Raw genomic sequence first — 27,977 nt, forward strand, 5'->3', positions numbered from 1 at the left:
AACAGTATTAAACGAAATAGGGTATACAAAAGTCTATACTCCGTTGAATAAGCAACAAGTCCCAAGCGACATTGGAGTGACAAAATAGCGACTGTTTTTTGTTTAAACCTTGTCTTTAAGGTACTTAATCTTGTAGAAAATGTATTTATCCATTGGATAAAATTGTGTGTTCAGGTATGGAAGTTCTGGCTAGCCACTAATATCAAATCGAATATCAAAATCGAGGAATACAGTTTCCAATCCAATCCTTGACGGAGGACAATTTACCCATTGAAAACAAGCGGCTATTGTTGTTGAGGCACTAAAATTAAGTCAAATAGCAGGAAAACAAGCCAGTCAAGTAGAAAATTGATTCTTTAAACGGATAAAATTGTGCGGGCAAGGTTGAGAGTTCTATATAGCTAGTAATCTTCGACGGAATATCAAAAACGAGGAATATGCATGATGGAACTCTGATAAAGCGTCAGTATATTTACGGTATATTTTGAAACTGTGACGTATTTTCGGTATATATCTGAGGGTCTGACCGTATATCCTCTCGAGAATCCCGCGGTCACACTAATGCAGACATTTTTTTATTTGTGGAGCGCGCAACAGAGAAACGAGAAACCGAACCGAAACGGAAAGAAAGCAAAGAGAGCGAGCTGCGAACAGTTTAACATTATTCGCAGAGAAACGAAAGAACAAAGTGCGTGTGTTTAGCTAGACTATTGAGCCAGGTAAATTACAATTTCAGTAATCATTTCATCAAACAATGCTTCCCAACCCGACGACAAGCAAACATTTTTTGAAAAACCAAGCCATGCAGTCTGCCTATATGTGTATGTGTGCGTGTGTAAGTGGTACTTTTGAAATTCTCTATACCCGCTTTTGTGCTCCGCGTCTGTGTACAGGATTAAGTTGTGTGTGTCCGAATAAAGAAATATTTAAATTATATTAAATGTTAAGTGCCGAGTCTGAAATAATACATGTTTCTCTCAATATTGGCACAAGTGTCGTCCGTCTCGAGACGCACACAGACAGTGGCGACGCGGCAGACGCCGACGCACACTTATACACATGCAGGCATACAAAGTCAGGAAAAAAGGACGCCATGCACGTTGGCTTAGTGTGCGTGTGCGAGTGGCTCAAGAAAAGCATGAAATTGAACATGTTTATCATTAAATTTGTTTAAATTCTGCTCCAAAAATAGACGAAAGCCGGTCTTCCTTTGTTACTATGGCACCCACCCCACCGTGGATGCCCTTTAAATTTTGCCACTTTTGAGCGTTTTTCACAGTTTTTTGGGTGTGCCGCCTTCGAAGCGTCGGCGTTGCCACCACGTTGGCGTCTCTAGCAGACAACAGGCAGGCCCATGCCGGTGGGGCTTGTATCCGTTTTGCTCTCTCGCTGGCTCTCTATACTCTCTCTCTCCGACTCCACTCGCTCTCTGTTGCCTGTTTTTGTGCTCTATGCCGCTTATCAACTTTCTTCCTTTGCGTGCTTCACTTATCCTTTACGCTTTGTGCTGTACCCACACACACACTCATACAGTCACGCACGCCTGCCTTTTCCTTTGTGCGTATGCATGTGTATGTGTATGTATCTGCCTGTGTATTCGCTTCGCCTTGTTGCCTTGACTTGACTTCTTTTTCATTGTCGTTGTCTTGCCTTGCCTTGCCGTGGAGTTGGTGTGTGGTGGATGGGGGAATCGTGTTCTTTGTTTGCACTGCACGCCTGATTACACTTGCTAACATGTTTTTCGGACACGGCTGCCGCCACATCCTTGTGCAAGGTGCAGTCGACTGAAATTTGTTGTCCAGTGTTGACTGTTATTTGACGGAAGTCGATCTCCCCTTCACAGCAGCTCCGCTCCTCCGTATTGCGTCTCGGTTTAGGTTTACACGCTCCGAGATTATCGATACACCGCTGTCGCAGTCGTCGTCGCCGCTGGCGTCGCTGACTGAGGATCGTCTTTTTATTTATTCTACAGTTTTGTTACGAAAAATTGCGTCGCATTTTTGCAGCGCCAGCAGTCGTCACTCATCAGACGGCTGCCAGCCACCGCCCTACTGGCGTCGTCGCCTACATGCCCAGCCCGCGTATGGGTATGCTAACCCCGCCCCACCGCTCACTCGATGCACTTGTGTTGGTAAGAGTGCAATTGTGTGTGCGTGTCGGTCCTTCACTGTCGTAGTCGTCGTCGTCCACACAGGGAGTGGGTGTATCGAAGAAGAAGACCTTTGATTGTCATTGCAATCGCTGGGATGTATTTTTATACCCTGGCAGAGGAGAGGCCCATTATAATTAGGCTCAGGAGTTTGGCATGCCAGAGAAGACCCTTTATATGGAGAGTACAATTATTCGATAGAATGACTAATGTCTATGAAAAATAAGGTTCTGCTTTGATGGAGACATTTTTAACTACCCGGATCTGATCACGGTGATCTGCAAAGTGCCCCTGAATCCAACTTTTATAGGAACGTTATTAAAGATTTCTCTTTATCGATTTCAAGTGCAGATTATCCTACTCGTTATATGAAATGTATTTATTTTGGGTAAAGTTTCAGAGTTTCAGGTAACATTTTTCCTCCGAATCGCTCTAGGTTTTGTCTGAGGAGGATCCAAATGAGACGCGTCGTGCGGTTTTGTTGAAGTCGTTTCAAATTACATATTTGCCGGCCCCTCAAGCCGGGAGAATGATTGAATTGTTGGTAAATTTGTTAACGTTTGCTCAAACTCGAGTAAACATTCAGAGCGGTACGGTATGGGGAGATAGGGTGGGGAGTGGCAGCAAATAAACCGTCCCGTGAATTGTGGGTCGTCATCAAGTGCGAATTGCGGTTAACGTAGACCGATCGCACAACTGGCCTGGCTTCTAATCTCTCAGTGCAGGTTCCTTCTGGCTACAAATGCTTTCGGTACGCCCCACGCATGTTTCATAGATAGATAGATATAAAAAGCAATTAAGAATGGGGTTAACGACTTAAAGATACCTAAGACATTAACTTTTATCAGACAGTGTGATAGATATTACCAGAAATATTAAATTCGTTGATTTTCGTTGACCCCAATGTTTGTTTTCGCCAGCTCTCAGAAGGCTCTAACCCTGGGAAACAATGCCAAAATTTTAAAGAGTTCAAAAATCCTTTCTCTAAAGAATATACCCTTTGATCGGTACGAGTACGGGGTGTGAATATTGCGGGCGGCATTGATAAGCACCAGCGGCGAGAGCAGTGACAGCAGGCAGCAGCAGAACAGCAGAACAGCAGAGCGTAAACAGAAATTGAAATTGAAGCGAAACAAAACAGAAAACCACAAAAATGAAATACTACGCCAAAAGCTTAAATTTAAATGGGGAACCGAGTGGATTGGAGTGTGAGACGGGGAGGGGGAGGAGGAAGAGAAGAGATCAGAAGCAGCAAATTGGATCGCATCGGATCCCAGGGCCGCTTATCTGTTCCTCCATCGCTTTTGTTTATTCTTGTTGCTGGTTTTTGCTGTTTTTGCGATTGATTTTCGTTTGGATTACAAATATTTTTCTATTTCTGTTGATTTGGCATTAAAACAATTGAGATTTAAGTTCTTGGCTTCTCATTCGCGGCCATGCCAAATGCCTCGTAAAAAAATATGCAGAGCGGCAATTATGGTTTTTTTTTTTTGTATGGGGGTATGGGAACATTCCTGGGGAATTACGACTTGTAGTTGGCCTCAAGTGGTGGTATAGTAGGATCCAATTTTCAAATAAAGAAAAACGGAATGGAGAATGAAAATCCACTGCTGCCGCCTACAGGCGATTGCCTCCGCAACAACATCTTTCACACAGATGTTTGCATATATTTAAACGAGAGAGAGAGAAATTTACCCTTGTGTGTGGTTCTTCTCTGTAGTCGTATGTCGGTGACAAGAGACTTTTCAACACTTTGGCTCAGGCTCCGCACTCCTCAGTTGAGCTTCGGACTTTGTGCTTGCTCACATTTGCATATGTATGTGAGTGAGTGAGTGTCTTTGAATACTTCCTTTTGAAGAAAAAACTTGAATTGATCGTCTTGGCGATACGATAAAAATCTCATCACACTTTTTCTATAGTTTGTTTCGATATTCCATTAATCTCCAATATGGAACATGTAACTGTAATTCTTTCTGGAAGATATCCATCAGTCGCATGGAAGAGTTCTCCCACTCCCACTCTCTCACTCTCTGCGGGCAATGCCCAAGAAATAGCCAGTGATATCCTCAATTAGTGTGCCCCCACAATTGTTGCTGGAATCTTTATGCCTGTGTGTGTGTTTGTGTATAACACACAATTACTTTCCCATCCGAAGCGATAATTAAATAACAATACCAGAAATCCGTTCAATGTTACACCATAAAACCAGCACAGCAGCAGGAGGGGGGGAAATGGTACAGAATTTCGGTGATTCTTCACGCCTGCCTCCCTTTCTCGCATTGTGCCAACAACAATAGCGCATGCATCCAAGCATGCATCTGTGTCTGTATGTGTGAAAATGTATGCACACTTATGCATATGGTTTATGCCCGCTTTGTGGCTGCTGCTGTTATTCTGCCACTGCGGCCTGCGTCTGGAGTGGACTGCGCTGGCATGTGGGGTCATTGTGTATGGAGAGCAGGCATGAATGGCAGCGGCATCAGCAGCAGCAGCAAAATAAAGCAATAAAGCATACGCATTGACGCCGCCAAGGCTCATTAGTTTGTTATTGACTAAGGCTGGGTCACGGGAAGGGGAACGGGAGCGGGAGAACAGAAAGAAGGAGAGAAAGACCTCTTGCCTTTATCGGTTACTGATGATGATGATGGTCAATGCATGTGTAAATGTCTTTGCCCGCCCGCATTTTAGCTACTGCTACTTCTGACGCTGCTCTGTCGATGACGACGGTGACTCCTCTGCCAGCGCTTCCGGCAAGCGTCGCTCTGCCTGCGGCCAGCCACTGCTGCTGCTGCTCTTTGTCTGCTTCTGCTTCTGTTGACTTCGCTGTCGAGTTTTGGTTGAGTGCAACAGAAGTTGCTCCCCATTGATCGAGCCAGTCGTCGTTTGTCGCTTGACTTAACGGTTCGTATTTACTTGCAACGCGCTTGCTCTCCCGGGTAAAACTCTGTGCCTCTTTCTCAGCGCCTATTCATCCGCCATTAAAATTGAGCGCTCTTGAGAAGTTCTAGTTGATAAAAAAAATTTAAAAACAGAAAATTGAAGTGCGACAGCTAAACGGTTTAATTAAGAAAGCACTCTCACTAGATAAGTGCAGACACAGGAGAGCGAGCCTTTCAATAGGAGACCACCCGTGGCTGGCTGAGTAAGTACCGGAAGCAGAAGAAGAAGAAGCAGAAGGCAGAGGCATAGCAGTTACCGCTACACTATGAATTATGCATTAAAAAGACGTTTACAACCAGACAAAGACAGACTCGAAGAGTTCCCCCTGTGAATTTCTAATCAGAAAAGTGCGGGCGCGCGCGCCACTTGCGACAACTCACTCAATCCCATGCTCCTCTACATCCACACTCTACTCATTTTGTTGGGAATGCTAATTCTAAGACCGACGAGGCGACTAATTGGCCCGTTGCTGCCATTCTTGTTTGTTACTACTTTTTAATACACAACTTACAATTGTCGCACGCTTCGGAGTTTTAATTAACCGCAACGAGAGAGAGAACCTAGCAAAAGAAAAAAGAGTTGTAAGTAGTGAGAGCGAGAGAGAGAGAACAAGAAAAGAGCCCGAACGAACCGGTTTGCTGGACTTGCAGCCAGAGCCCACCTTCTTGTTTTTTTGTTGTTGCTGATTTCTGATTTACTTTATGTTCGTTTATCCTTTCGTCCACAGTGGTGTTCGAATGAGCGTGGGCAGGCGACAAATTTATTGGCACTTATTCTCCGTCTTTCTCGCTCCCCCTCCCCATCATCATAGGTTTCTTATTTGAAAAGGAAGCAGCAAAGCTTTGAGTATTCAAATATTTATTGTAATTATTTTCATCGGCCGGCCCACAGTAGTTGAGTGTGGAGTGAAGTGCGCGCTTTTTTTTTGTATATACCCTACAGTCGTTTAGTTCAGAGGGTATATTTGTTTCACACCTTGAAATATCCACAATTTAAATAATTTTTGTGTTTCCCTGAGCCTTTTCAAATGTAAATCATATAATTTTCATATTGAAAAGAACGCCATAGCACGAGTATGGTATGTTTTAGTCGAAATACTGGGATATAGCGATATTGGTATTTCTTTGTGGTTCGTGTTATGTACTCTCGTATAAGGGGGTCTGACGGGCATTACACATTGTTGAAATATTTTCAAGAATTTGATGAGTGCGCGCACCCATACATGCGCCTACAAATAGCAACAATTCGTATGCTATTTGCGAAAAGAAGTTGTTGCCCTACACCAATACGTGTGCATATGAGAGACGTTCTCAACGAGCTCATAAAATTTGATGGTTCTGGTGCTGATGATTTTATGCGTTTTGGGTCTCATTATAGTTTGTATCTGTTGCTGTGTGTCCGTGTCTGTGCGATTGTCTGTTTTGATAGTTTTTGAATGGCATGCCGAAGGGGAAGAAGATATTTTCAAGTGCGTCTAATTTTACGATCGATGCCCCTTTCTACTATTTCTTTTTTTTCCCTATGGATGGATTCTCCCTCTACACACACAAACACACAAAAACATGCGTGTGTGTATGCAGAGTGTGGCGGTAGAGTGGAGTACAAGAATATCTTGAAGATGGGAACGATAAAAACCGGCTAGATAAGCCGGTATCTAGCTGTCAGGCAGTGAAAACTTGACTAGAGCACGTCTACAATGTGGGGAAGGTAATGTTTGCCCAGATCACTCTGCGGAGTAGCTGTGTTTGTCTGAACGAAAGATATACTACTCGTACTATGTATCTTTAATACGCATGTACTAAAAAAACATGGATTGGGTACATGTGCACCGTGCACCCAGCCTAAATCACGTAGCACCCACTCTTAAGTTGAAATTCCCTTTTTTTTTTGTTTTTGCTGTTCCGGAGCCTATTCTGAATCACTTGTATTGCTGATATGGGTGTTTTCTTTGTTTCTTATATGCACTCCGCTTCCCTCCCCTCCCTCTTCCTCTTCCCATTCGATTTATCAATTTAGTAATCGTGTTGTTCCTGTACCCAACCCACCGTTTCTTCGTTTCCCCCCCCCCCCCCCCCCCCACACACACATTTTCTACTTCCTCTCTATTATTATCACTATGTTCTACTGCAGATATCCGAGTAGCAGCGAATCAGTTTCTTTCTGGGAATACTTTACCGTTATTTATTTTTGGCCATGTGGAATGTATCATGTCATATCATATAAAAAAAAGGAGTGATGAAGGGTGCGGAGGGGAGGAGTGTGGAGTTTTAGTACCGTCAGAACATTCAAAATTGACCGGAAATGATAATTGAAAAAAATATAATTTCTCTTTTCTTTGGGTTCTCTTGACAACTACTGCGTGTGTGTGCGTATATGCGTGTATGCGAGTGGTGTGTATTGTACTTGTTACTAATTATGGAATGCATTCATTTTACGTATCATTTTCATTTTGCCACAACGCTCAATTCCTTCAGTACAGCACACACGAATACATCCACATCCAACAGCAACAACAATTATATCCGGTGGTTACTTGAGACATTGTTGAGGCTCACTCAATGCTCTCTTTCACTGAGCTTCATTCTCTGCTCTTCTTGGATTTTTCGCGTGGATTTGGCAGTCGTCTTCTCTATACTCGTGTGCAATTTGTGTGAGAGTGAGCTTTTTTGCGTGGGTGGCTGTCGTCTCTTGATGACAATTAAAGTGGATTGCGACTACACACACACACACACACACACACTCGCGCGCTTATGTAGAATGTATGCACAGATCAGTCGACTGCAGTTGCAGCAGCAGCAGCAGCAGCAGCAGCAGCTGCTGCTTGCATGATTGTGACTTAGGCGTGGCTTATCAGCAGCTTTCTTTCTGTTCTTATTGTTGGTATTGTTGTAGGTCTGTTTCTCCTACTTATTCGTACTTGAGCCTGTCCGGGGACTGATTGAAGAAAACTTTCCACTCAATTGAAGAGAGGCGGTGGCAGAGGCTGAGCTATTAACGATCGTTTTTGATTAGTTTATAAAAGTTCAATTGTGCGGCCCCAAGTGCTCATGCACTTAAATGGGGGGGCACTTTTCAATTTTAATTGTACAACAATGTGGCAGAGCCTGTGCCCTGCCACTGATCTTGCAAATGGAATGCCCATGCTCGCGCGCCTGCGCTTTGACATGCAGCCACAGATGGCAGACAAAGGGCAAGAGGAGACAGAGAGAAAGAGACGTGAAATTAATGTTTGACCAGTTAAGAGGATGGGAGGACAGCCGACCGGCCGGCTAGACAGCCAACCCAGAGATACACAGTCACTCAGCCGGCACATTCCAGTACAATCAATTTAATTTACGGCGCATCTCTCTAACTGTACAACGAGGGAGAGTTCGAGAGAGGGAGTGAGTGCAAGAGTAAGAGTAGGAGTGATGCACAACAGCTTGAAGTGTCAAAATTGATGGGCAGCGCAGAGAATTGAAACCCAGACTCGCACTCACACACACAAACGCACATACACACTAACATTCATGGAAGCAGAGGCGCTTTGTGTAGCCGCTGCTGCTGCTGCTTCATTGTTGATAAATGCGCTTTTATTTATAGACTGCGGCTGCTGTTAGCTTCGCTTCTGCTCTGCTCTCTTCGTTTTCCTTTGTCAGAGGTGTGGCGGTGGAGGCTTACAAACCGAGTGCGTGTGAAAGCATGTTTGGGTGTGTTGGTGTGAGAGTGAGTGCGGCATGTCAAAAGTCATGTCCAAATTGAATTAAACTAATAAAATGAAAAAAAGAAACAAGACACAATACTTCAAGGGAGGGTGGCCTCTTAACAGGGAAGGCTACCGTCGAGCTCAAAGTTTATGATACTCTATCTCTCTCTCGTGGTAGCTTTACGATTAATGTAGTTGTCAAGATTTTACGAAGGATGAACAGCCTAGGGTTAATGCATAACTTTCCCTCGTTTTGGCAACGCTTCTATTGCAGCCCAACATATTTTCGGACCGTACTCAATTATTTTCACACGCCCCCGCATTTTTCGGACGCTTTCCGCAGCGGCAGAAAGACGGAAGCAGCGGCAGAGAGACAACTACATATATCGTTGGCATGGCAACGTGCGATGACCAGACCCGATCCCCGTTGCGTTACGTTCCCTTAAAGCTTGCGCTGCTGCTGCAGGAAAACCAACAATGGCCACAACCCTCTGCCTCAGCTGCTGTTCTGCTTCTGCCCTCCGCCTCTGCCGCTGCCTCTGCCAGTCGTTCACTCGATGTCCTTTTTCGCCTTGATGCGTCATGCGCTCAAGTTTACTTACGCTTTTATGTTATTACCTTACACAGTACCTGGCTGATGGTAGACGGGGGGTTGTATTACGTTTTGCGTGTGTGTGTGTGTGTTTTTGCAGGCATATTTCGGCAATTACTCATCAACTTTGTTGTTTTTGTTGTTTGAATAGGCAAGGAATTAATTTTCCCTCTTTCTGCCTCTCTCTTTCGGCGCGAGCATCAAATTTTAACTGTCTAGTGTTCTGGTTCTCTGGTGCTATCGCTGTCATCGAAATACGTAACTGAATTGCTGTTGCGTTGTCGTTGGGTTCACTGAACCTCCCCAGCCCCTTCCCCCATGAAACTTGATGTCTTGTTACGTATTTAAATTGACACAATGTGCATATGTGTGTGTGTGTGTGTATCTACGAAGAGTACTGCATTGGTTTTTGGTCTATGCCTTTGACTCATTTCCACTAAACGTAGTTTAATGATGAGTGAGTCATTTATTAGTTCCCAGAGATTCTTTGCATATGGCGCCGCACGTGCTCTTGCGGATATGTGGAATGTATGGAGGAAGCTGCTGTTGCTGGGGAAGGGGAAAGGGCAGCAGAAACATCTGCTTTTGTCTTTCCGTGTGTGTGTGTTTGCACTAACTCAATTTTCACTCTCCCTCCCTCTCTCTCTGTCTCTCTCTCTTCATGTGTGCGTGTGTGGTTGGTAGTAGGTGTGTGGCGAAATTGCCGCCATTTTTGTTGACTAACGGAACGACCAGTCCTACCTCCGTCCACCCCCCTACTATCGTGTTGTACCTTTTTTGCCTTACAACCCCTAAAAAATGCAAACTTTTTGTGTCTCTCCCCTGCCCCTCCCCTCTCTCTCTCTCTCCGCTCTTTCTGTACTGCACTGAACTCTCTTTAAATGCTCCCTTTGCAACGGTTTCGGTTTCATTCCCCTTGGCAAATTACGGATACCCTCTCACAGGGTAATTACATGTTATTATGCAAATGGAGACTTGGCTAATTCAGCCTTCACTTGCTCGTGGCAAAGCAAGGGTATATCAGATTCGTTGCCGCAAAAGTGAACTTTAATTTCATTTTTGTGTGTAATTCGATTTTCTTCAAAAGTGACGCATTGCATGCCATCCCTCCCCCTGTCAGATACCGTTGTTTCATACAAATTTCCCAGTATACGAGATTAAAAAAAAAAACAACCTTCAAGTGAGTGCCGCATGATTCATGAGACGTCGCCGAATCGTTTACGATTGCGACGGTTAGTTGCTCTGCTTTTCCGTAATTGCATTATTAAATGGGCTTGACCGGATCAAAGATAAGCCATGAGCTACACCCAGACTGGTCCTTAATGAGATCATCGAATTTAGAACGAAACGAAATGAAACGATCAATCGATCGAGGAGTCGATTGGATAGCTGTGTAAATGTCAAATGTATAAATAAGAATAGAGGCAAATTTAAAAATAAATAATGCGTACACTCGTAGTACTATAACTAAACCATTTCCCATTTTCTTTTCGGCGTTTACAGTTTACAGGAAGGAACAGATAAAAGAGGAAAAGCAGCAACATGGGTAAAGCTCAGAGCAAGCGTTCGATCGACATCACCACCGATCCCAAGAAGGTCGCCGAAGGGGATGCGGTAGCGGGAAAGGTAGAAAAGATCGAGGATCCCGACCAGAAGGCGGCCGCGCCGGCAGTGAATGGTGATGCGGCCACGCCCAAGGAGTCGGCTGGTGAGGAAGGAGCGGCCGGCGAGGTAAGTGAATGCTGGATGCATACCAATGTGAGCCAGTCCGCTAATTCCTTTGCATCTATCCATTCACTAGAAAAAGGAGTCTGAGGAGCACTCGGAGAACGATAAAGATCTGACCACCGAGAAGAGTACGGCCGCAGCAGGTGAGGGCGCCTCTGGAGATGTGGCAGCGGCCGAAACGCCGAAAAGCGATGCCTCCCCAGAGGGCTCGTCTCCCAAGGAGGCAGCCGCCGGCGAGGATATCTCCCCCTTGGCAGACGAGAGCATCAAGTCCAAGTCCAAGAAGGATAAGGTAAAAAAGAAGTGGTCCTTCCGCAGCATCTCGTTTGGCAAGAAGGACAAACAAAAGCCAGCCAAGTCCGAGGAGCCCGTCTCCCCGACATCGGCCACAACATCACCGACCACGGCTGAGGCAGCAGCTCCTGCCGCCGCCGCCGAGCCAGCGGCCACAACAAACGGAGAAGCCGAGCAGCCCGCAGCAGCAGCAGAGGTAAGTGAACTACAGAGTGGACTTTCGTGAGGAAATGTGTCTAATCCGCGTTGTTATTATGATTATCAGAATGCCAGCGGTGCGCCTGCCACTGAGACCACGTCCAAGGATGAAGCAAAGCCCGCTGAAAATGGTTCGGCGACCGAGAAGGAGAAACAGGCCAACGGAGAGGGGGAGAAGGCGGCGCCATCGCCAGCATCAACAGTCGTTGAAGCGGAAAAGCCCAAGACCGCTGAAGAACCAATCACTGCCACTGTCACTGCCACCACCACCGAGACGAATGTTGTTGCCGCCGCCGCAGTCGCCACCACCACCGAAGAAGCCGTCAAGGAGAGGCAGCCAGAGCCCGCCGAGGTTGTGACCAATGGCCATGGAGGAGCTGCAGCTGCCGGCGAGGCGCTGACCAATGGCGATAGCAATGGTCTGTCCGACTCACCCGTAACTGAGGCAGCAGCAGCCGAGAACATTCCAAGCAGCGTTGATGTGGAGCCACACCAGAATGGCACAAACGGTGTCTCTTCCGGCAGTGCCACGCCACCGCCCACACCCGTTGCCGTCACTGCCGCCGAGTCCTCTGAGGCCGAACAGATCAAGAACAAGTCGCAAATTGAGGTAAACCCCACCACCAACACAGACACCACCACCACCACTTTCAACTCCTCCAACGCACAACACAACAACAACACTGTAAATACAAGTACAAAAACAACAACCGAAAACGAAACCGAAACCACAGAGAACACCACAACAACTACAACCACTACAAAAACCACCTATGAGACCGAGACTGTTGTAGCAGCCGCAGAGATAGTTCAGACCCAAACAATCCTAACCAATACGATCCTCCAGGCAGCAGAAGCAGCAGAAGAAGAAGCTCAAGTCGTTGAGGCAATCATTCAAGCGGTTAGTAGCGAGGTGGAGGCCGATGCCGATGCCGATTCCGAGGGATTCGTTGTTGTTGACCCCGAAACCGAAACTGAATCCAAAACTGAACCCGAATCAGCACTTGAGTCCCCCACTGAACCAGAGACACGTGAAGCTGTTGTTCCCGTTTCCCCTGTAGCCGAAATTCCAGTCGATACAGAGTCTGTTTCAGAGCCCAGCTCTGATCCTGCCACAGCCATTGACGATGTAGTTGTTGAGGTGCGAAACAGCAGTCCGCCACCGTTGCCCAAGTCGCCGCCACCCTCCCGTGTCTCTGCGTTTGTCCTAGCCGAGGATGCAATCGACGAGCCAGAACAGACGCAGACACAGGCTCAGGCACAGGCCTCACCGACTGAGGCAGAACGCTCTGAAATTGAGAAGCAGGCCATCAGCATTGTGGATGAAATAACCGAACAGGCAGCCGATATTGTGACCGAAGACCAAAAAGATAAGCTCGCAGAGGACGAACTAGAGCAGCTGGTGTCCTCCCCAGCGATCGTCGTCGAGGAAACAATCGAAATCGCATCTTCCACGTCCATAGATGGTAATGAAGTGCCAGCCGAGCCGACACCAGCGGTTGATGATGATGAAGAGAGCGAGCCGAGAGCGCCAGAACAGGAGCAAATCGTTGAATCGCAAAGCGATGACGACAGTATTGTCGATAACATCATCAGCGATCAGGCTGCTACGCTCATCACTAAAATTGGGGAACTGCCACAGGTGGATGTCCGAGTGGACGAAGCAGAGGAAGAGAGCAACAACAAGGTGAATAGCAAACGTCCATCGTGAGCCATTTGCGCATACATGGTTGGAGCCAATCACTCACCCAGCCGCTCAGCGAGCTCTTCACGTTCTCCTCTTTGCTTTCTGTCTCTCTTCTGTGTGTCCTACTCCCCCATTTGCATCCACATACAATCAGTTGTTGTACGTGGTATTCCAGTAAATGTTGATGATTTGAAAAGCAAAAAATATTCATCAAATTAATGATCGTACTATCGTGACGATCTAAAAGTTCAAAGGCATTTGTAGGAATACCACAAATTATATTGCGCGCTTTGTTGCCGTAGTTAAATGTAGTTCATTTAGTGTTGACATTGATTGATTTTGATGATGGTTTACCCCATTGTGCATGAGAATCTTTGGTGATGTAACCTCCTTCCCCCGGAATGATGTACTACTAAATCAGGGTATAACAAACAGAGTGTTAAATGTATTTTGGGTGGGGACTGCTGCATTTTGGCGATAACAATAAAAATAAATCCAACCACATATGAAATTGCATTCATCCTAATCCTGTTACACGCAAACAAACACACACACAAACATCTACACAAACCACCAACACACACACACACACACAGGCAAACACTCAATCGACAAATCCCAAATCCTCCTCGCCCATATACAAATAACTCTCTGTTCCCCTCATCTGTTTGGCTGCCGTAACTCCTGCGCTCTCTCTGTCTCTGTCTCTCTCTCTCTCTCTCACTAAACACACACCAGACCATACACAACTGTACCTACATTGATATAATTGTTGTACACCCAAAAATCGCTTACATTAATTAATATTGATTCATTTTTTGGTAACATTTTGTTTTGTTGTTGCGTTGGCTGTGTGTCGATGGAGGATCCTCTTTGCTCCTCGTCGTCATATACTTTCTCCTTAATTGTTGTTGTTGTGCTTTAAGTTTTTTCCCACTTTGTTTGCCTAAAACACACACAAAAACAAACCATCCATTTCTATGAATATATCTAATTCCGACATTTCTATATTTGCCAGGATATCGCCAAGGATCTGAAGGAGAAGAATGCCGCGGCAGACCAGACAACACAGGAACTGCCCGTTACATGCGAATAATCCTACTCATAATTATTATATATAATATTACATATTATTAAAACAGAAAACCAACAAAAAAAACAAAACAAAAGAAATAAGAAAGCAACAACAAAACGATACAAGAAACAAAAGAACGCAAAGTAAAAACAAAAACAACAATTACAAGATAAACGAGAGAGAGAACAAACAAAAAAACAAAACAAAAGTAAAAATACATTTTTTAACATTTACATATTTTAATAATTTTTGTACGAACTTCATATCCCTAATCCAAGATAAAGTCAGAGTTGCACTTGACACACACACACACACACACACACCAACCACACCCACACCCACCAATAGACGCGGCAGCCACTGTTCCGTGTTGGTGCATCTGAATTCCATCAAAGGGGGGTTTCCCTACCCCCAGTTAATGGGAATAAATTCGCCTCATTCGCACACACCTCCCTCCCATACACACCCAAACGCATACACACGTATACTCGTACTCCCCTCACGCCCATACACGCGCATACATACCATTCTCATATTGAAGATCTTGATAGAAGGAGAAAACAATACCACCATACAACCATACAACAATCCATACGCGAAACGATGATAATGATGAATGTGAGGAGAATTTTTTGAATAATTTCTACTATACATTTAACTGTAAGTTCGAAGAAATTTGTAAAGAATTTTTGGACGAAATATTGGATAAAATATATATTATAAAATATAAACACCCAACAGCGTGCTTCACTGCCAGTCCCCCAGACCAGATACAGGGCAAAGCGGACCAAAATCAGGGCTGAAACAAAAAATAAAAGGAAACACAGTCGAGAACGTTTTTTGGTTGTCCCGTTTCGAGTCCCATTTCTCTTTAATGCACTACTACAAAAAAAAATACGTTTCTCCATACAATACGATTTGGATGTAACAGAGTGTTACGGAAAGAAATAGTTGTGCGGTAACTGGAGGAGTAGGCGCTAAGATTATCTCCTAAGTACATTCTAAATATTTCGTTATGGTTAATTTAACGTACGTAGCGTAACGTAACGTAACAAAATGTTACCACAAAAACAAACTACAAAAGCTCCAACGAAAGCTTCAAAAGCGAAACAAATGAGAAAAAAATATGAGAATTACTAATGTGTGCGTCTTTTGCAACTAAATAGAAAATCCTACTAAGTATACTAAATGTATTCAATAAATTAAAGCGTTAACTTTGCGTTGCGCAACGTAAAGATATGGTCATAGAGTCCTACCATCTACAAAATATTCGAGTATTGTGAAACCAAAGTCGTTTCCAAATCAACAAAAATTTGCCCAACTGGCAAAAATAATAATACAAAAACGCCGCATAAGGTTGGCAGCCCCCGCTTTTGGGGCTGGCTCAACATCTGACAAAAAACCGTTGCTTGTGCAAGTGTAGTTGTTGCTGCTTCCGGCGATACTCGGGCGCATTGCGGAGCATGAATACGGCCGCAAACAGCACGTAGATCGTCGATAGAAGGATGAGCATGGGAAAGGAGAAGACGATGCGCGCCATTCGGATCTTCGGGTGTGCCTCTAGTGCCGGCGGGGCCTTCACATAGTCCCCTGCAAAACGGAAGAAGAAATGCTGGCTAGAATAGAGTAGTGTTTCCCGCCCACTGGGTCTCAGTCTCACCATTCCAGTTCTTGAACTCGCATCGTTGTCCGTCATAGCCGTCTGCGCAGAGGCACGAGTAAAGACTTTGGTTACCGAGCGGATACCGGAAGCAGTTGCCGCCATTCAGGCAGAAGCTCGTCTTGAAGGAGTCTCTACAGGGCAGCATGATGATCTCGGCCGTATCTTTGACCTTGTCCGGTGGGATTGTGGTCGAGAGCGAGGCCCTCGTACTGGGCGAGCTGTCATCGGGTGGCGGTTCGCCGGTGTGAGTCACTGTAATGAGTGTCGTTGTCTCCGTGGTACCATCTGTTTTTGTGGTGCTCTCGCCAGCTAGCGAAGAGTCTGTACTGCTGGCAGGAGGCTCTGCTGTTGGCTGCTCTCCCAGTAGCTGTTCTTCCAGCATGGGTTCCACTGAAGCTTCTTCAACCGTGTTGGGTAAGAGCTCTCCGTCTTCATCCTCTCGTGGATCTGGTGGCACTTCGCGGACCGTGGCCTGCAACTGCTGCTGCTGCTGCTGCTCCTCTTGCTGTTGCTGCTGCAGTTCCATCTGGTTGACCAGCTGGACCACATGCTCCTCGATCTGCTGCTGCAGCTCGTGAGCATGCTCGTGCATATGGTTGTGAAAATTGTGCTGATGCTGCACAATTTTCAGCGTGTGCTCGCGGAGTAGTAGAATTCGGCTCGAACAACAATCTGCAAAGAAAGAGCAAGAGAGTGGAAGTGCAGTCTGGCAGCCTCTTGATTGCAATTGCACTGATACGGCAGCGACTTGACAGGTTTGGGCAGCGCGGCATTTGTTGTTGCGCTTACCTGTGACGGCGACAACTGTTGAGAGCACGAAAACTACTTTGATTATGTCAATAAACGGAATTCGCATCATTGGAAGACGCCCCAAGGCGTTTCGAAGGTCTGTGTTTTGTGTGAAGGTGCTGCTCGACGGGTAAGTGGGAAAGGGGTTGGCTGGACTTGTCCAGAAAGAGATCTAAGGATCAAGGGGCGGCGTGTGGGCCGCGAATACAATTTGGCGTCGTCGCAACAGCATCCGAAACATATTCGTACTACACATTTGCATCTCAGGCAGACACTTGGCTGTGGGCAGCGTTTGTGGCTTTTACTGCAAAATAAAAATAGAACTTTTTAGCGCCCGCCTCACATTTTCTGTCACACGATCACAAACACAGCGACACACCAAACACACACACACACAGAGAGAGGGGGCGGGCTTATTATAGAACCACGTACTGGAGAAACAATGTCGCATTGAAAAGCCTTTAGAAATATATTATTCATGAATCATTATTCTGTACAGTAGATATTTTGAAAAGAACTAAATTTAATAGGCCGCGGCACAGCGCGGGAAGCGAGCTCCTTCTCTGTTTTTCAGAAGTTGTTCCGCGAACGTTGGAAAAGAGACTAAAAGAGATTGAGAAAAACAGAGGACAGAATCGGATCAACAGATGGACCAGGCCAGCAGCCAGCAGCATGCGCGCGCTCCCGCCGTATGAATGAAAATAGTAGAGAGTAGAGTGGAGCGTGGAGCGCGTGGGCCATAAAGAGAACATAACGGGCGCCAAAAGAGAAATGCAATGCGAAGCGGGTGGATGCACAATATCGAGTGATCTCTTTTGCTCTCCTCCCGCCTGGTGGTATTGAGAATTTCGGTAATTAGCGGAAACCGATACAAAAAGGAAATTTGAAATATTTTGCAGCATACTTCTGAGCACACAGAGAAAAGTCGCACCGTCGATACCCTCTCCGCTCTATCCAGCCGAAGAACTTGTCTGTGTTAAATTAGTTAATTTAATTCCTTATTCTAAAGCTTAGTCAAACAAAGATTACACGTAGGTATCGACTAATATCCCAGGAGAATTTGAACTGTGAATTGCGTGCTGCTAAAAACAAATAAATTCGCACAGCTACGGCTGCGGCTCAATGGGAGTCACCCCCAGGTGGCTATTCCCAAGGAAATCCATATCCGGGCACTGCGAAATCGCCCGACCAATGTCGTATGGCTGCAGGCAGAGCGGCAGATTGGCGGCGGGCGGCGGCAGCTGTTCAATGGTGTCCTGGTGGAGCTTTACTGCCACAGAACGGCGCACCAGTCGCTCCACAAACATGCTCAGCACACGGCCGAGCAGTGTCAGGGAGAGCGACTGTGAGACACCCGGCGTGGACTCTTCCGCTTCGAGGCCGATGTTGATGTCCTTGCACATGTCCTGGACCAGCTGCGTCGCCGTCTCAAGGTGCTCCGGTGGGGGCAGGTACAGCAGCTGGCGATTGTTTGCCACAGAGGCGCACTGCGCTTTTCGCTGGCTGAGGGGTCGAAGATTGGACGCGTCCACACCCAAGACATCGATGAACTCTTGATACTGTATTTCGTGTTCATGCCCCTGAAGGCGACCCGTTTGCTTCGCTATCCAGGCATCGATGCGATTGGTGGAGCTGACACTGCAATAGGCCGACAGATGCGGTTGTGGATCCTCCTTGAGCTGGTCCTGGACACGCTGTGACAGCTGCTCTTCGCTTCCCTGCTTCGTTTGCCGCTTTTCGGTGGGTGTCAACATCTTCAGCGGCGGTGTGTACGCATGTAGACGGGCAAAGCCCACGATCTCACGCAGGCTCCAGTATACCTCCTTGCCACTGTCATACAACTGCTGCAATCCAGGGTGCTGCATCATACAGCGACGCAGGTGCCGAGCCCGCACGTACTCGTAGAAACGTTGGCGCAACGCAGACTGTTCCTGGAAGGCCAACAGATTGGGGGGACACACGAAGGCCGGCTCTTCATCCCCTCTCGGACTGCCTGTCAGTGGCAAGCGCCGCAGCAGAAACTCCACAGCGCTGCGCATGCTCTTGAACTGGACACTGCCAAAGATCTGATCCAGTTTCCGCGGTCGAATCGGTGCAGTATTTACCAGAGATGATGTCCAGCAGCGTTTCGGCAACATGTTGAGCAGTTCCTGCAGCTCCTCCTTCATATAAACACTCGTCATGTCTGCATAGCCATGATCGTGCTGGATGCACACCAGCTGATGGCGGCGATTTACTGCCGGCGCCTTCAGCAGACTCACTTGCGGCTTCAGCAGCGATCGCTGCTGTGTCGCTTGTTTCAGCTTGCTCTGCTGCGGATCGATAATGTACAGCTTTCCCGCCTTCTGGAAGACAACATTTTGCTTGGCCCGATGTCCGTTCTGAGCCTGTCGCACCTGACCCGATTTCTCACTCTTGATGGGGCTTGGACTGTTACCATTGACGGGCAGGTGTGCCACAGATGGCCGCGAGGCGCTTGGCCGAGTTACATTCACTCGGAGTGGCGATCTCAACGGTATAGTTCCTGTGGGCGGCTGCATTTTGGGGCTATAGCTGAGCTTCAGGGGCTCCGTGACCAAAACCGTTGGCTCAATCTGCTCGATGTCGTCGCTCATTTCGATCTTGTTGATGCCGGCAAAGAGGTTGTCATCCAGTTCCTCTTTGTTTTGGGTGATGGATATCGTTCGGGGCTTTAAACACTCAATGGGTGGTGGGAAGGGAGCTGGAGGAAGAGCAGAAGGAGCTGGAAGAGCAGCAGCAGAAGGTGAAGGAGCAGCCACAGGCATTGGGGGAGGAGGAGGCTCGATTGGTTCCTGCTTGACCTTAGCTCGTTCCGATCTCAACCAAATCTCGACAGTAGTCTCCGCCCCCATCGTATGAAGGCCACACATTGTCTTATCCAGCACGACCGTGTGCATGAGCTGCACGGGCTTTTGGCGCAGATGCTCGTGGAAGAACAGCTGTATCCGCATGGGGAACTCGCCCCAGCCACGACGATTCAACTGAAATGGCGGCGCATGAACATCCACAATGTCGTTGGGCCGATACGAATGATGCAGCTGAAAGCGCACCTAAAATGAAAATAGAATGGGTTAAAAAGGTTGCACTGGCTAACAGCGACAGACTCACCTTCTTGATATACGTCTCCAGGGGTTTTGGCAGATCTTTACCCTGGACATAGACCAGCCATTTGTAGACAAGGGCCTGGCCACCATTCTCCAATGTAGTTTTGCCTTCCCCACCAATGTATTTGGATGTGTTGCCCACCACAAAGTTGAATTTGTTCTTGTTGTTCAATCGCGAAGCATTCAGCTCCAGTTGCTGCTGCTGTTGCCGCTCGTGTGCCTGACGACTGGTGCATGGCTGCTCATCTTCCACCTTGATATTGATTGATTGCTGCTGTTGATCTTTTGAATGATCGATGACAATTCCCTGCTCGCGAATCTTTTGCTGTCTGCGACGCTCCGCACGGCGGTGCGCTGGGTTTCGCTGCCTTATTGTCTGCTTGGCCAGTGTGGCAGCCGTGCGCTCTGGCAGGTGGTTCTGGATGAGCAATGGGCGCTTTCCGACAATCTTCTTAATGGCCGGATGCAGAGGCAACTGTGGACCAGCGCTTTCATCGCTGAACAGTGATTCGCCACCGCGCACTTTGGCCACGTCGCCCGCTGTGAGGGGAACCTGTTGCTTCCTATAGTACTCGCTGACCACTTCAAAGCGCAGCTTGTCCAGCAGTTGACGCGCCTGCAGCAGTCGTCTATCTATCTCGGCCAGCTGCTCATCCTTAAGCGAGATTTCCCTCTGAAATTCTACGCGGACGATCTCACAGATACGCTCCAACTTCTCCGTTGTGTCTGGCACGGGCACGCGCTGTGGCTGAGCTGATTTATCCAACTCTTCTTCCTCCTCCTCGGCCGCCGACTCCGTCTCCAGTTTCGTCCGCTTTTGCTGGTTTGTAGCTGCATCCTCACTATCTTCATTAGTTGAAGCTGTTTGGAGATAGTCTGGATCGTGGTACTCGCTGTGTTTGCGCTTCTTTGGCGTCCCTGGCGCGCTCTGCTCCATGTGCTGTGCGCGGCGCTTAAATTCGTTGGCACACGCACAAGGCTCTTATCACCTGTGTTCGCAGAAAATATATTTCAAGTTATGCCGAAGCTGGTTGCACATTTATGCCGACTTTTTGGTAAAGTGGCAAAAATAAAGCGCAAACAAATGTGGACTAAATTAGTGGTGCTGCTAGACAGTGTTGCCATTTTAGCCTATTTAAGGCTAGATCTAGCTTATTTGAAAACGGAAAAGCTTGAAAAATTATGAAAATCTGATACCTTAAATCTAGCCATATTTTTAGGCAAATCGAACAAAAAGTATGTTTGTTAAGACCAAGCTTAGGAACAAAATGACTGTTAAATCCTTAAACTCAATATTAAAAAACAAGGTTTGTTTTAATTTTTTTAATTTTAATTAATTTTAATTAATTTAATTTTTTAATTTTAATTAATTTTAATTAATTTAATTTTTTAATTTTAATTAATTTTAATTAATTTAATTTTTTTAATTTAAATTAATTGTCTGATGAACTATAATTCTTTTGAATTTTACGAAATGTGTATATATATGTGTTTTTTTATTTTTAGCCATTTTTAGCTTGTTCTAGCTTGTGTTTTTGTGAAATCTAGCTTATTTTGACGCTCAAAACCTGGCCACACTGCCAATCCCAGAATTTCATGCGTTGGTGCTTTCCAGCACCGTCAGCTGTTTTGTTTACGCGGGAAGAGACGGACGCCGGATCACATCCAACATTCAGCATTTTGAACGTTAAGTTAGCTAAAGGACAAGGAACCTCAGCAGAAAATGGTTGAACGTATTGAGGATTTGAACCTACCCAATGCAGTGATTGCGCGGCTAATCAAGGAGGCCTTGCCTGATGGGGCGAACGTGAGCAAGGAGGCGCGTGCGGCCATTGCCAGAGCTGCGTCCGTTTTTACAATCTTTGTGACATCCTCATCGACGGCACTGGCACACAAACAGAACCACAAGACCATCACGGCAAAGGATATAATGCAGACCCTAACGGAACTGGACTTTGAGAGTTTCGTGCCGTCGCTGTCGCAGGATCTGGAAGTGTATCGCAAAGTTGTGAAGGACAAAAAGGACAGCAAGGCCAGCAAGAAGGATGCCAGTGGTGCTGCAGATGTCTCTGCCAGTGGCAGTGGAGCAACCGAAGAGGCACTTTAATCAAATATTAGCCCTAAGTTATCTTAAGCTTAAACTTAGTACATATATTATTTTGTTGTAAGGATCGAAAACTCCACACACATATTCGATGGTATCCATTATAAACTAATCTACATAAACAAAAAAGTCGGCATGTTTTGTTGTCTATTAATTCCCAGAATCGTGCATTCATTCCAATGTCTACTGTACTACTGTACTCTACTATATTCGTGGCAGTTTACAACACTATTTATTTTTTTTTGCATGTTTTATATTATTGGAGTTGTATATTAGCATGAAGCATGGGAGTCACGGGCTTGTGGAAGCTAATCGAGCCCTGCGGCAAGCCCGTGCCGGTTGAGACTTTAGAAGGGAAAATACTGGCCGTGGGTGAGTCTTCGATTTCACGGCTTTGTGAAATTATATCTAATTTCAATTGTAACCACGCTCTTGCAGACATATCCATATGGCTCCATCAGGTTGTGAAGGGTTTCCAGGATAACAAGGGCTCCGCTCTGAACAATGCCCATCTTTTGGGTTTGTTTCATCGCCTGTGCAAGCTGCTCTACTACCGGGTGAGGCCAGTCTTCATATTCGATGGATGTACGCCTCAACTGAAAAGGGATACGATTGTGGGTTATTCTTTTGCCTCTGTCTTTGTCGCACTTGCAAGACTAACATTTGTTGATGCTCTCTTTTTAGGCGCGTCGTCAGCAGCAGCGCAATAAACTTAGCAACGAAGCAGACCGCATACAGGCTCTTCTCTTGCAGTCCCTGGCCAGGGAGAAGGTTGTGCAACAGGCGCTGGGCAAGAATGCTGAGCTTTTGTTGAAATCACCGGTGAAACGACCGCCGCCCAGCAAGTCCAAAAACGATGATGATGATCTATTTAAGCTGCCAGAATTGCCGGCTTTGGCCGCTGGGCAGGATAACCCAGATGAAAGCGACCAGGATTTGGACTACACCAGTGCCACTGCCACTTCGGATAGCTCATTTGATGAGTCCACCGCTCGACATGCGTACAATTCGAGTCTGCAGGCCATCGATGTCAAGAGTCAGAACTTTAAGAACCTTCCCGCCGACGTTCGTCACGAGATACTCACCGACATCAAGGAGACGCGCAAACAGTCTTCGTGGGGGCGCCTGCATGAGTTACCCGCCCGCAGCGATGACTTCTGCTCCTTCCAGATGAAGCGTCTGCTGAAGCGACGCGCCGTCCAGGAGAGCCTGGAGCAGGCGGAACAGGAAATGGGCGGACACACGCTTACCTATTCCGAGCTGTGTGACTTTTTCAGCGAGGAGGGTATTGTAACGCCCACGGCCATAGAGCAGAGCACGCGGCAAATCAGCTCGGATGAGCATACGCGATTCCTGCTGGTCAGGGATCTCAAGAAGAAGGCATTGGAGAGCACCAAAACCGAGATGAAAATGGAGACAATTGAGGAGCTGCCAGAGACAAAGCCGCCAGTTGATGAGGAGAAGCCATCTACATCCGGCAAGGCGGAGACTGTTGAAATGGGCACTGAATACGATGCGGACTTGGCGCAGGCCTTGGCCCTCTCACTGGAAGAGAGCACCACAAAAGTGTATGACGAGAAGGACTACGACTATGACTCGGATCAGGAGTTGCGGCTCAATCGCGCTCAAAGCAAACAGTTGCGACACGCAGCCAAGGGTCCGGCCAGGGCATACATGATTGAATATGGCGGCATGAACGATGAGGAGGTGGGCAACATAATGGAGTCCACTCAATTGAATGATACGCAAAGCCTCGAACACTTACTAGGCACAACTGTAGTCCCCGTCGATATAGCAAACGATTCAGTGGAGGAGGCCAAGCAACTCTCAAAGGCCATTGAAGAGAGCAAGAAGAGTCTCCTAGAGGATAAGGTACAGATAATAGACACGGATACGGACTCTGATTTGGAGGAAGTTGTGGAAACCAAGGCATCGGCTGGTCTAGAAATTCGTTTGGACATCACTAATAATCTAAAACCCACCAACGATCTATTTGCGGATATATTCGAAGAGGACTCTGGCAAGGAAAAAGCGGCAGATGAAAGCGAAGATGATGAAGATTTCATAGAAGTACCAGAGAGTGAGGAATTGAATATCATTGAAGATTCACAGGAGAAACCAATCACAGATGAAACTAGTCCAGGAACTGAAATAATCGAAGTAAAAGAAAGCCAAGAAGAAATACCTACTGAACAGGAGGAGAACAAAGAAACAGCAGACACAAGCCAGGAGAAAACAAAACCTGACTTGGACTCTATATTGAACGACTTGAAAAAGGAAACCGAGGCAGTTAAAGAAATCAAACTAGCAGTGGACGAACCCGAAACCAAACCCAAGCCTGTTCTTAGCTCCATTCTCGATGACCTGCAGAAAGAAATCGCTGCCGTGAAGAACATCAAGCTGGAGCAGGTAAAGCTGAACAATAGCACTATCATTGAGGTATCCTCCGACGACGAAGCAGTCTCCAAAGTCAAAGGCAATGCCAACACCGAAGAAGTGATTGAGTTATGCGACAGCGATGACAATCAGAAGCAACGAATTTCCCCCAATAAAACGCCGAGCAAAAACAAATCCATAAAGGATTTCTTTGACACCAGTTATGTGGTGAAAAGGACACCGGACAAGTCACCAGTGGCCGATAACGGTACACCGCCGGGTACACCAAAGGTACCGCAACCATTCTACAGGAAGCGAACACCCAAATCTGATCGAAAACGAGCTGCTGGTGGGTCGGACGACAGTGATGAGGGAGTTTCGCCCACGAAAAGGTCCAGCAAGGCTTCAAAGTCTCTTTTTGAGGGAAACGATCCAGAGACGGAGCCACCTAAGACTGTGGATCCTGAGGTAACTAAGTTATTGGAGCAAATGCCCTTTTTTTAGTTAATCTATAACCTTACTTTTACAGGAACTCATCAGAGATGCAGCAGAGACCCTTAAGTCCCAGAAGACCTCCGAGGAGCTGCAGTCGATGGCTGATAATTTGGCCCAGGAACGCAAGGACTTGGAAATCGAACGCAATCGACAGGACCGCATGGGCATGTCCATAAGCCAGCGCATGAGCACAGATTGCCAGGAGCTACTACGCCTCTTTGGGATACCATACATTGTAGCCCCCATGGAGGCCGAGGCGCAGTGTGCCTTCCTGAATGCCACCGAACTAACGCACGGCACCATCACGGATGACAGCGATATCTGGCTCTTTGGAGGCCGCACTGTCTACAAGAACTTCTTCGCCCAGAACAAGCATGTTCTCGAGTTCCGGGCCGAGCAGATCGAGCAGACATTCAACTGCAATCGGGGCAAGCTGATACAGTTGGCGTGCCTGGTGGGCAGTGACTACACCACGGGCATTCATGGAATTGGTGCAGTGACGGCCATGGAAATTCTCGCCTCCTTCTCGACCACACTGGATGCCTCCAGCCCTGCCTCTAGCGGAAACCAATCAGTTTTAGCCACTTTGGTTAGATTCCGGGACTGGTGGCAGGCACACAAGAGCACCAGCCTTCCTCCAGGCAGTTCCGCCCGCCTGGCGCTTCGAAAGAAGCTGAAGAATATTGAACTGCACGAAGGCTTTCCGAACATGGCCGTGGTGGAGGCGTATCTGGATCCCAAGGTGGACGACAATCGCGATGCCTTCAGCTGGGGTTCACCGGATGTGGAATCGATCAGAGAATTCACACGAAAGTCTTTCGGTTGGACGACATCGAAGACAGACGACATCCTCCAGCCGGTGATCAAGAAAATCAACGAGAAAAAGATTCAAGGTTCCATTCGCAACTATTTCACGGCCAAGAGTGCCTTGAGGGTCCAACAGCCTCAGGTCAGCAAACGTGTTCAATCGGCCATTGACAAGATGTCGGGCAAGATCGATGCAGAGACGCCGGAGAAACCAAAGAAGGTCGTTCGTACCAGGCGGGCGAAGAAAGCTGCGACGGAGGCTGAGTCAGCGGATGTGGAATCCGAGGCCAAGCCCGTACGTCCCAAGCGTGGCAAACGAAAGGCTTCAACAACAGAAACACCTGATGAACAGCCATCCACATCGCAGCCGACGCCAAAACCTGGAAAATGTCCGAGGATACCAGACCCCACAGAAATCATACCACAAAGAGAAAGGGACTTGGAGCAGATGCGTCTGAACAAGGCCAGGGCAGCGGAAGTGATGAAAAAGGCAGCCAAAAGCACCAAAAAATAAATCTAAAAAGGGAAGTCATATGTCATTGAAATAAACATCATATAAAGCTAGATACACAGAGCAAGAAATTTCATGTTTAATATTAAAAAAAAAAACATTTCATTAAATTATAACCATGTATAAGAATACGAAGGAGGACCGCGTTAGAAAGCGCTTGAAGACCCCCAGTAGAGTCTATCAATCTAAGGTCCAATTAGGACATCAACAAGAAAAAGTTTCCCTAGAAGAGCCCAATCTTAAGATACTGCCAGATAAACTATCCATAATTAAGAACTCGGCAACTCATTTGGAACCAAAACAGAGCCATCTCCAAAATGCAGCAGAAGCTACGCTGAAACAATTGGAAGGTCCCACAGTGAAACCGGAACTTAAGATACTGCCAGATAAATTATGCGAAATCAAGAGATCAGAAACTCATTTGAAACCAAATCAGGGAGTTCCCCTAGAAGAGCCCAATCTTAAGATACTGCCAGATAAACTATCCATAATTAAGAACTCGGCAACTCATATGGAACCAAAACAGAGCCATCTCCAAAATGCAGCAGAAGCTACGCTCAAACAAGGGGACGGTCCCACAGAGAAACTTGAACTTAAGATACAGCCAGATGAGCTACCCGTAATCAAGAGATCAGAAACTCATTTGAAACCAAGGCAGGGACACCTCCAAAAGGCACTTAAAGCTAAGCTCAAAATGGAACACCAACAAGAGAAAGGTCCCCCAGTGAAACCGGAACTTAAGATACTGCCAGATAAATTATGCGAAATCAAGAGATCAGAAACTCATTTGGAAACGAAGGACAGCCATCCCCAAAATGTAAACGAGATCAAGTGCATATTAGAAGAAGAAAAAGAAGGTAAAGATGTGTCATTTACAGAATTCATAGAAAAGCAGGGATGGGGATCGTTTTCCATGGACTTTTTGAAGGATTTGAATGGAAACAAAAGCCAACGCGTCCATCATTCGAGCAGACTCTCCCCAAGGACAAATATAGATAAACTACACACTGCAAGGATGGACTTTAAGTCCATCGATTGTTTCGAATCGGTTGAAAGCAATAACAGGATCATCTTTCCATCCTCGTATTGTGCTCATTCCGATGTTGACAACGATTATGTGGCAAAGCAACGTGCAAAGTGGACCGATTTCTTTGCCCAACAAAAGAAGACGCCAATGGAACTACGCTTGGAGGAGCGGAGAAGACAAATACAGAAGAAAGAGTCAGTAAAGAGGGCTAACGAACAGCAAAGGACGAAGCAAACCCGAAGTAAGATTCAGCCTAGAAGATCTCTTAGTGCTCTCTACAGAGAGCCTCGACAAACGCACCGCATGCGAAAAGCTATGGAATCAATTGCCGAGGAACTAGCCGCGATGAACATACAGCCCGAGGAGAGTGGAGAATGCTCACATGGATATATTTGTTCAGGAGAAAGTAGCTGTAGTCAGTCCAAGTATTAATATTAGTATTGCATGAACAAAATGACAACAAATAAATCGTCTGAAGCTTAATTTTGTTTATAACATAAAATCAATACAAAATTCACAGAATTCAAATTTCCCGCCGACTGTTGGAAAGTCAGCTGATTTAACAGACGTTTAACAGAAACTCAACCTCCCTCCCACACAAACAATACGCGCTCTCTCTCGCGTGTGTGTGTGGTGTGGTTGCTTTTGTATGGCTGCTACTCCAATACTCTCGCACTCTCTTCTGTCAGAGCAGGATTTTTATGTATCATTTTGAGAGTATATCTAATTGTT

General features: G+C 46.5%; 6 protein-coding genes across 10 annotated transcripts; 4 read left to right on the forward strand and 2 right to left on the reverse strand.

Moving 5' to 3' along the window:
- The first annotated feature begins 541 nt into the window (after positions 1-541).
- Akap200 (A kinase anchor protein 200) lies at positions 542-14,432 on the forward strand. 4 transcript variants are annotated; one of them, XM_015180031.2, is made up of 6 exons: positions 543-719; positions 10,870-11,097; positions 11,168-11,584; positions 11,654-12,196; positions 12,434-13,273; positions 14,292-14,432. In XM_015180031.2, exons 2-6 carry the CDS (start codon positions 10,909-10,911, stop codon positions 14,367-14,369), a joined length of 2,067 nt encoding a protein of 688 aa, XP_015035517.2. In that variant the 5' UTR covers positions 543-719; positions 10,870-10,908; the 3' UTR covers positions 14,370-14,432. The 4 variants fall into 4 exon arrangements, with proteins under 4 accessions (XP_033235441.1, XP_015035517.2, XP_015035516.2 ...); XM_033379550.1 differs by having other exon boundaries at positions 542-719; positions 11,654-13,273; XM_015180030.2 differs by lacking the exon at positions 12,434-13,273 and having other exon boundaries at positions 545-719.
- Positions 14,433-14,892: 460 nt separating this feature from the next.
- Positions 14,893-16,935, reverse strand: grk (gurken). Its single transcript, XM_033379694.1, has 3 exons — positions 16,801-16,935; positions 16,009-16,683; positions 14,893-15,938 (listed from the first exon to the last, which is right to left on the reverse strand). The coding sequence occupies exons 1-3, from the start codon at positions 16,868-16,870 to the stop codon at positions 15,733-15,735; spliced, it is 951 nt and encodes a 316-aa protein (XP_033235585.1). The 5' UTR covers positions 16,871-16,935; the 3' UTR covers positions 14,893-15,732.
- Positions 16,936-17,016: 81 nt separating this feature from the next.
- Positions 17,017-21,077, reverse strand: D12 (YEATS domain containing 2 homolog D12). Its single transcript, XM_001357386.4, has 3 exons — positions 19,930-21,077; positions 17,233-19,871; positions 17,017-17,104 (listed from the first exon to the last, which is right to left on the reverse strand). The coding sequence occupies exons 1-2, from the start codon at positions 20,860-20,862 to the stop codon at positions 17,907-17,909; spliced, it is 2,898 nt and encodes a 965-aa protein (XP_001357422.3). The 5' UTR covers positions 20,863-21,077; the 3' UTR covers positions 17,017-17,104; positions 17,233-17,906.
- Positions 21,078-21,531: 454 nt separating this feature from the next.
- Chrac-14 (DNA polymerase epsilon subunit 3 Chrac-14) lies at positions 21,532-22,156 on the forward strand. Its single transcript, XM_001357385.4, has one exon. The coding sequence runs from the start codon at positions 21,649-21,651 to the stop codon at positions 22,030-22,032; it is 384 nt and encodes a 127-aa protein (XP_001357421.2). The 5' UTR covers positions 21,532-21,648; the 3' UTR covers positions 22,033-22,156.
- A 16-nt stretch (positions 22,157-22,172) lies between these two features.
- mus201 (rad2 superfamily protein mus201) lies at positions 22,173-27,728 on the forward strand. 2 transcript variants are annotated; one of them, XM_002132379.3, is made up of 4 exons: positions 22,173-22,401; positions 22,468-22,643; positions 22,714-24,873; positions 24,935-27,728. In XM_002132379.3, exons 1-4 carry the CDS (start codon positions 22,314-22,316, stop codon positions 26,219-26,221), a joined length of 3,711 nt encoding a protein of 1,236 aa, XP_002132415.2. In that variant the 5' UTR covers positions 22,173-22,313; the 3' UTR covers positions 26,222-27,728. The 2 variants fall into 2 exon arrangements, with proteins under 2 accessions (XP_002132415.2, XP_015035513.2); XM_015180027.2 differs by having other exon boundaries at positions 22,252-22,643.
- LOC26534265 (uncharacterized) lies at positions 26,285-27,728 on the forward strand. The gene is made up of 2 exons (XM_033380792.1): positions 26,285-26,594; positions 26,817-27,728. The coding sequence occupies exons 1-2, from the start codon at positions 26,337-26,339 to the stop codon at positions 27,675-27,677; spliced, it is 1,119 nt and encodes a 372-aa protein (XP_033236683.1). The 5' UTR covers positions 26,285-26,336; the 3' UTR covers positions 27,678-27,728.
- Positions 27,729-27,977: the final 249 nt, after the last annotated feature.

The sequence above is a fragment of the Drosophila pseudoobscura genome, chromosome 4, assembly GCF_009870125.1.
Source record: "Drosophila pseudoobscura strain MV-25-SWS-2005 chromosome 4, UCI_Dpse_MV25, whole genome shotgun sequence".
In the NCBI taxonomy this organism is placed as follows: domain Eukaryota; kingdom Metazoa; phylum Arthropoda; class Insecta; order Diptera; family Drosophilidae; genus Drosophila; species Drosophila pseudoobscura.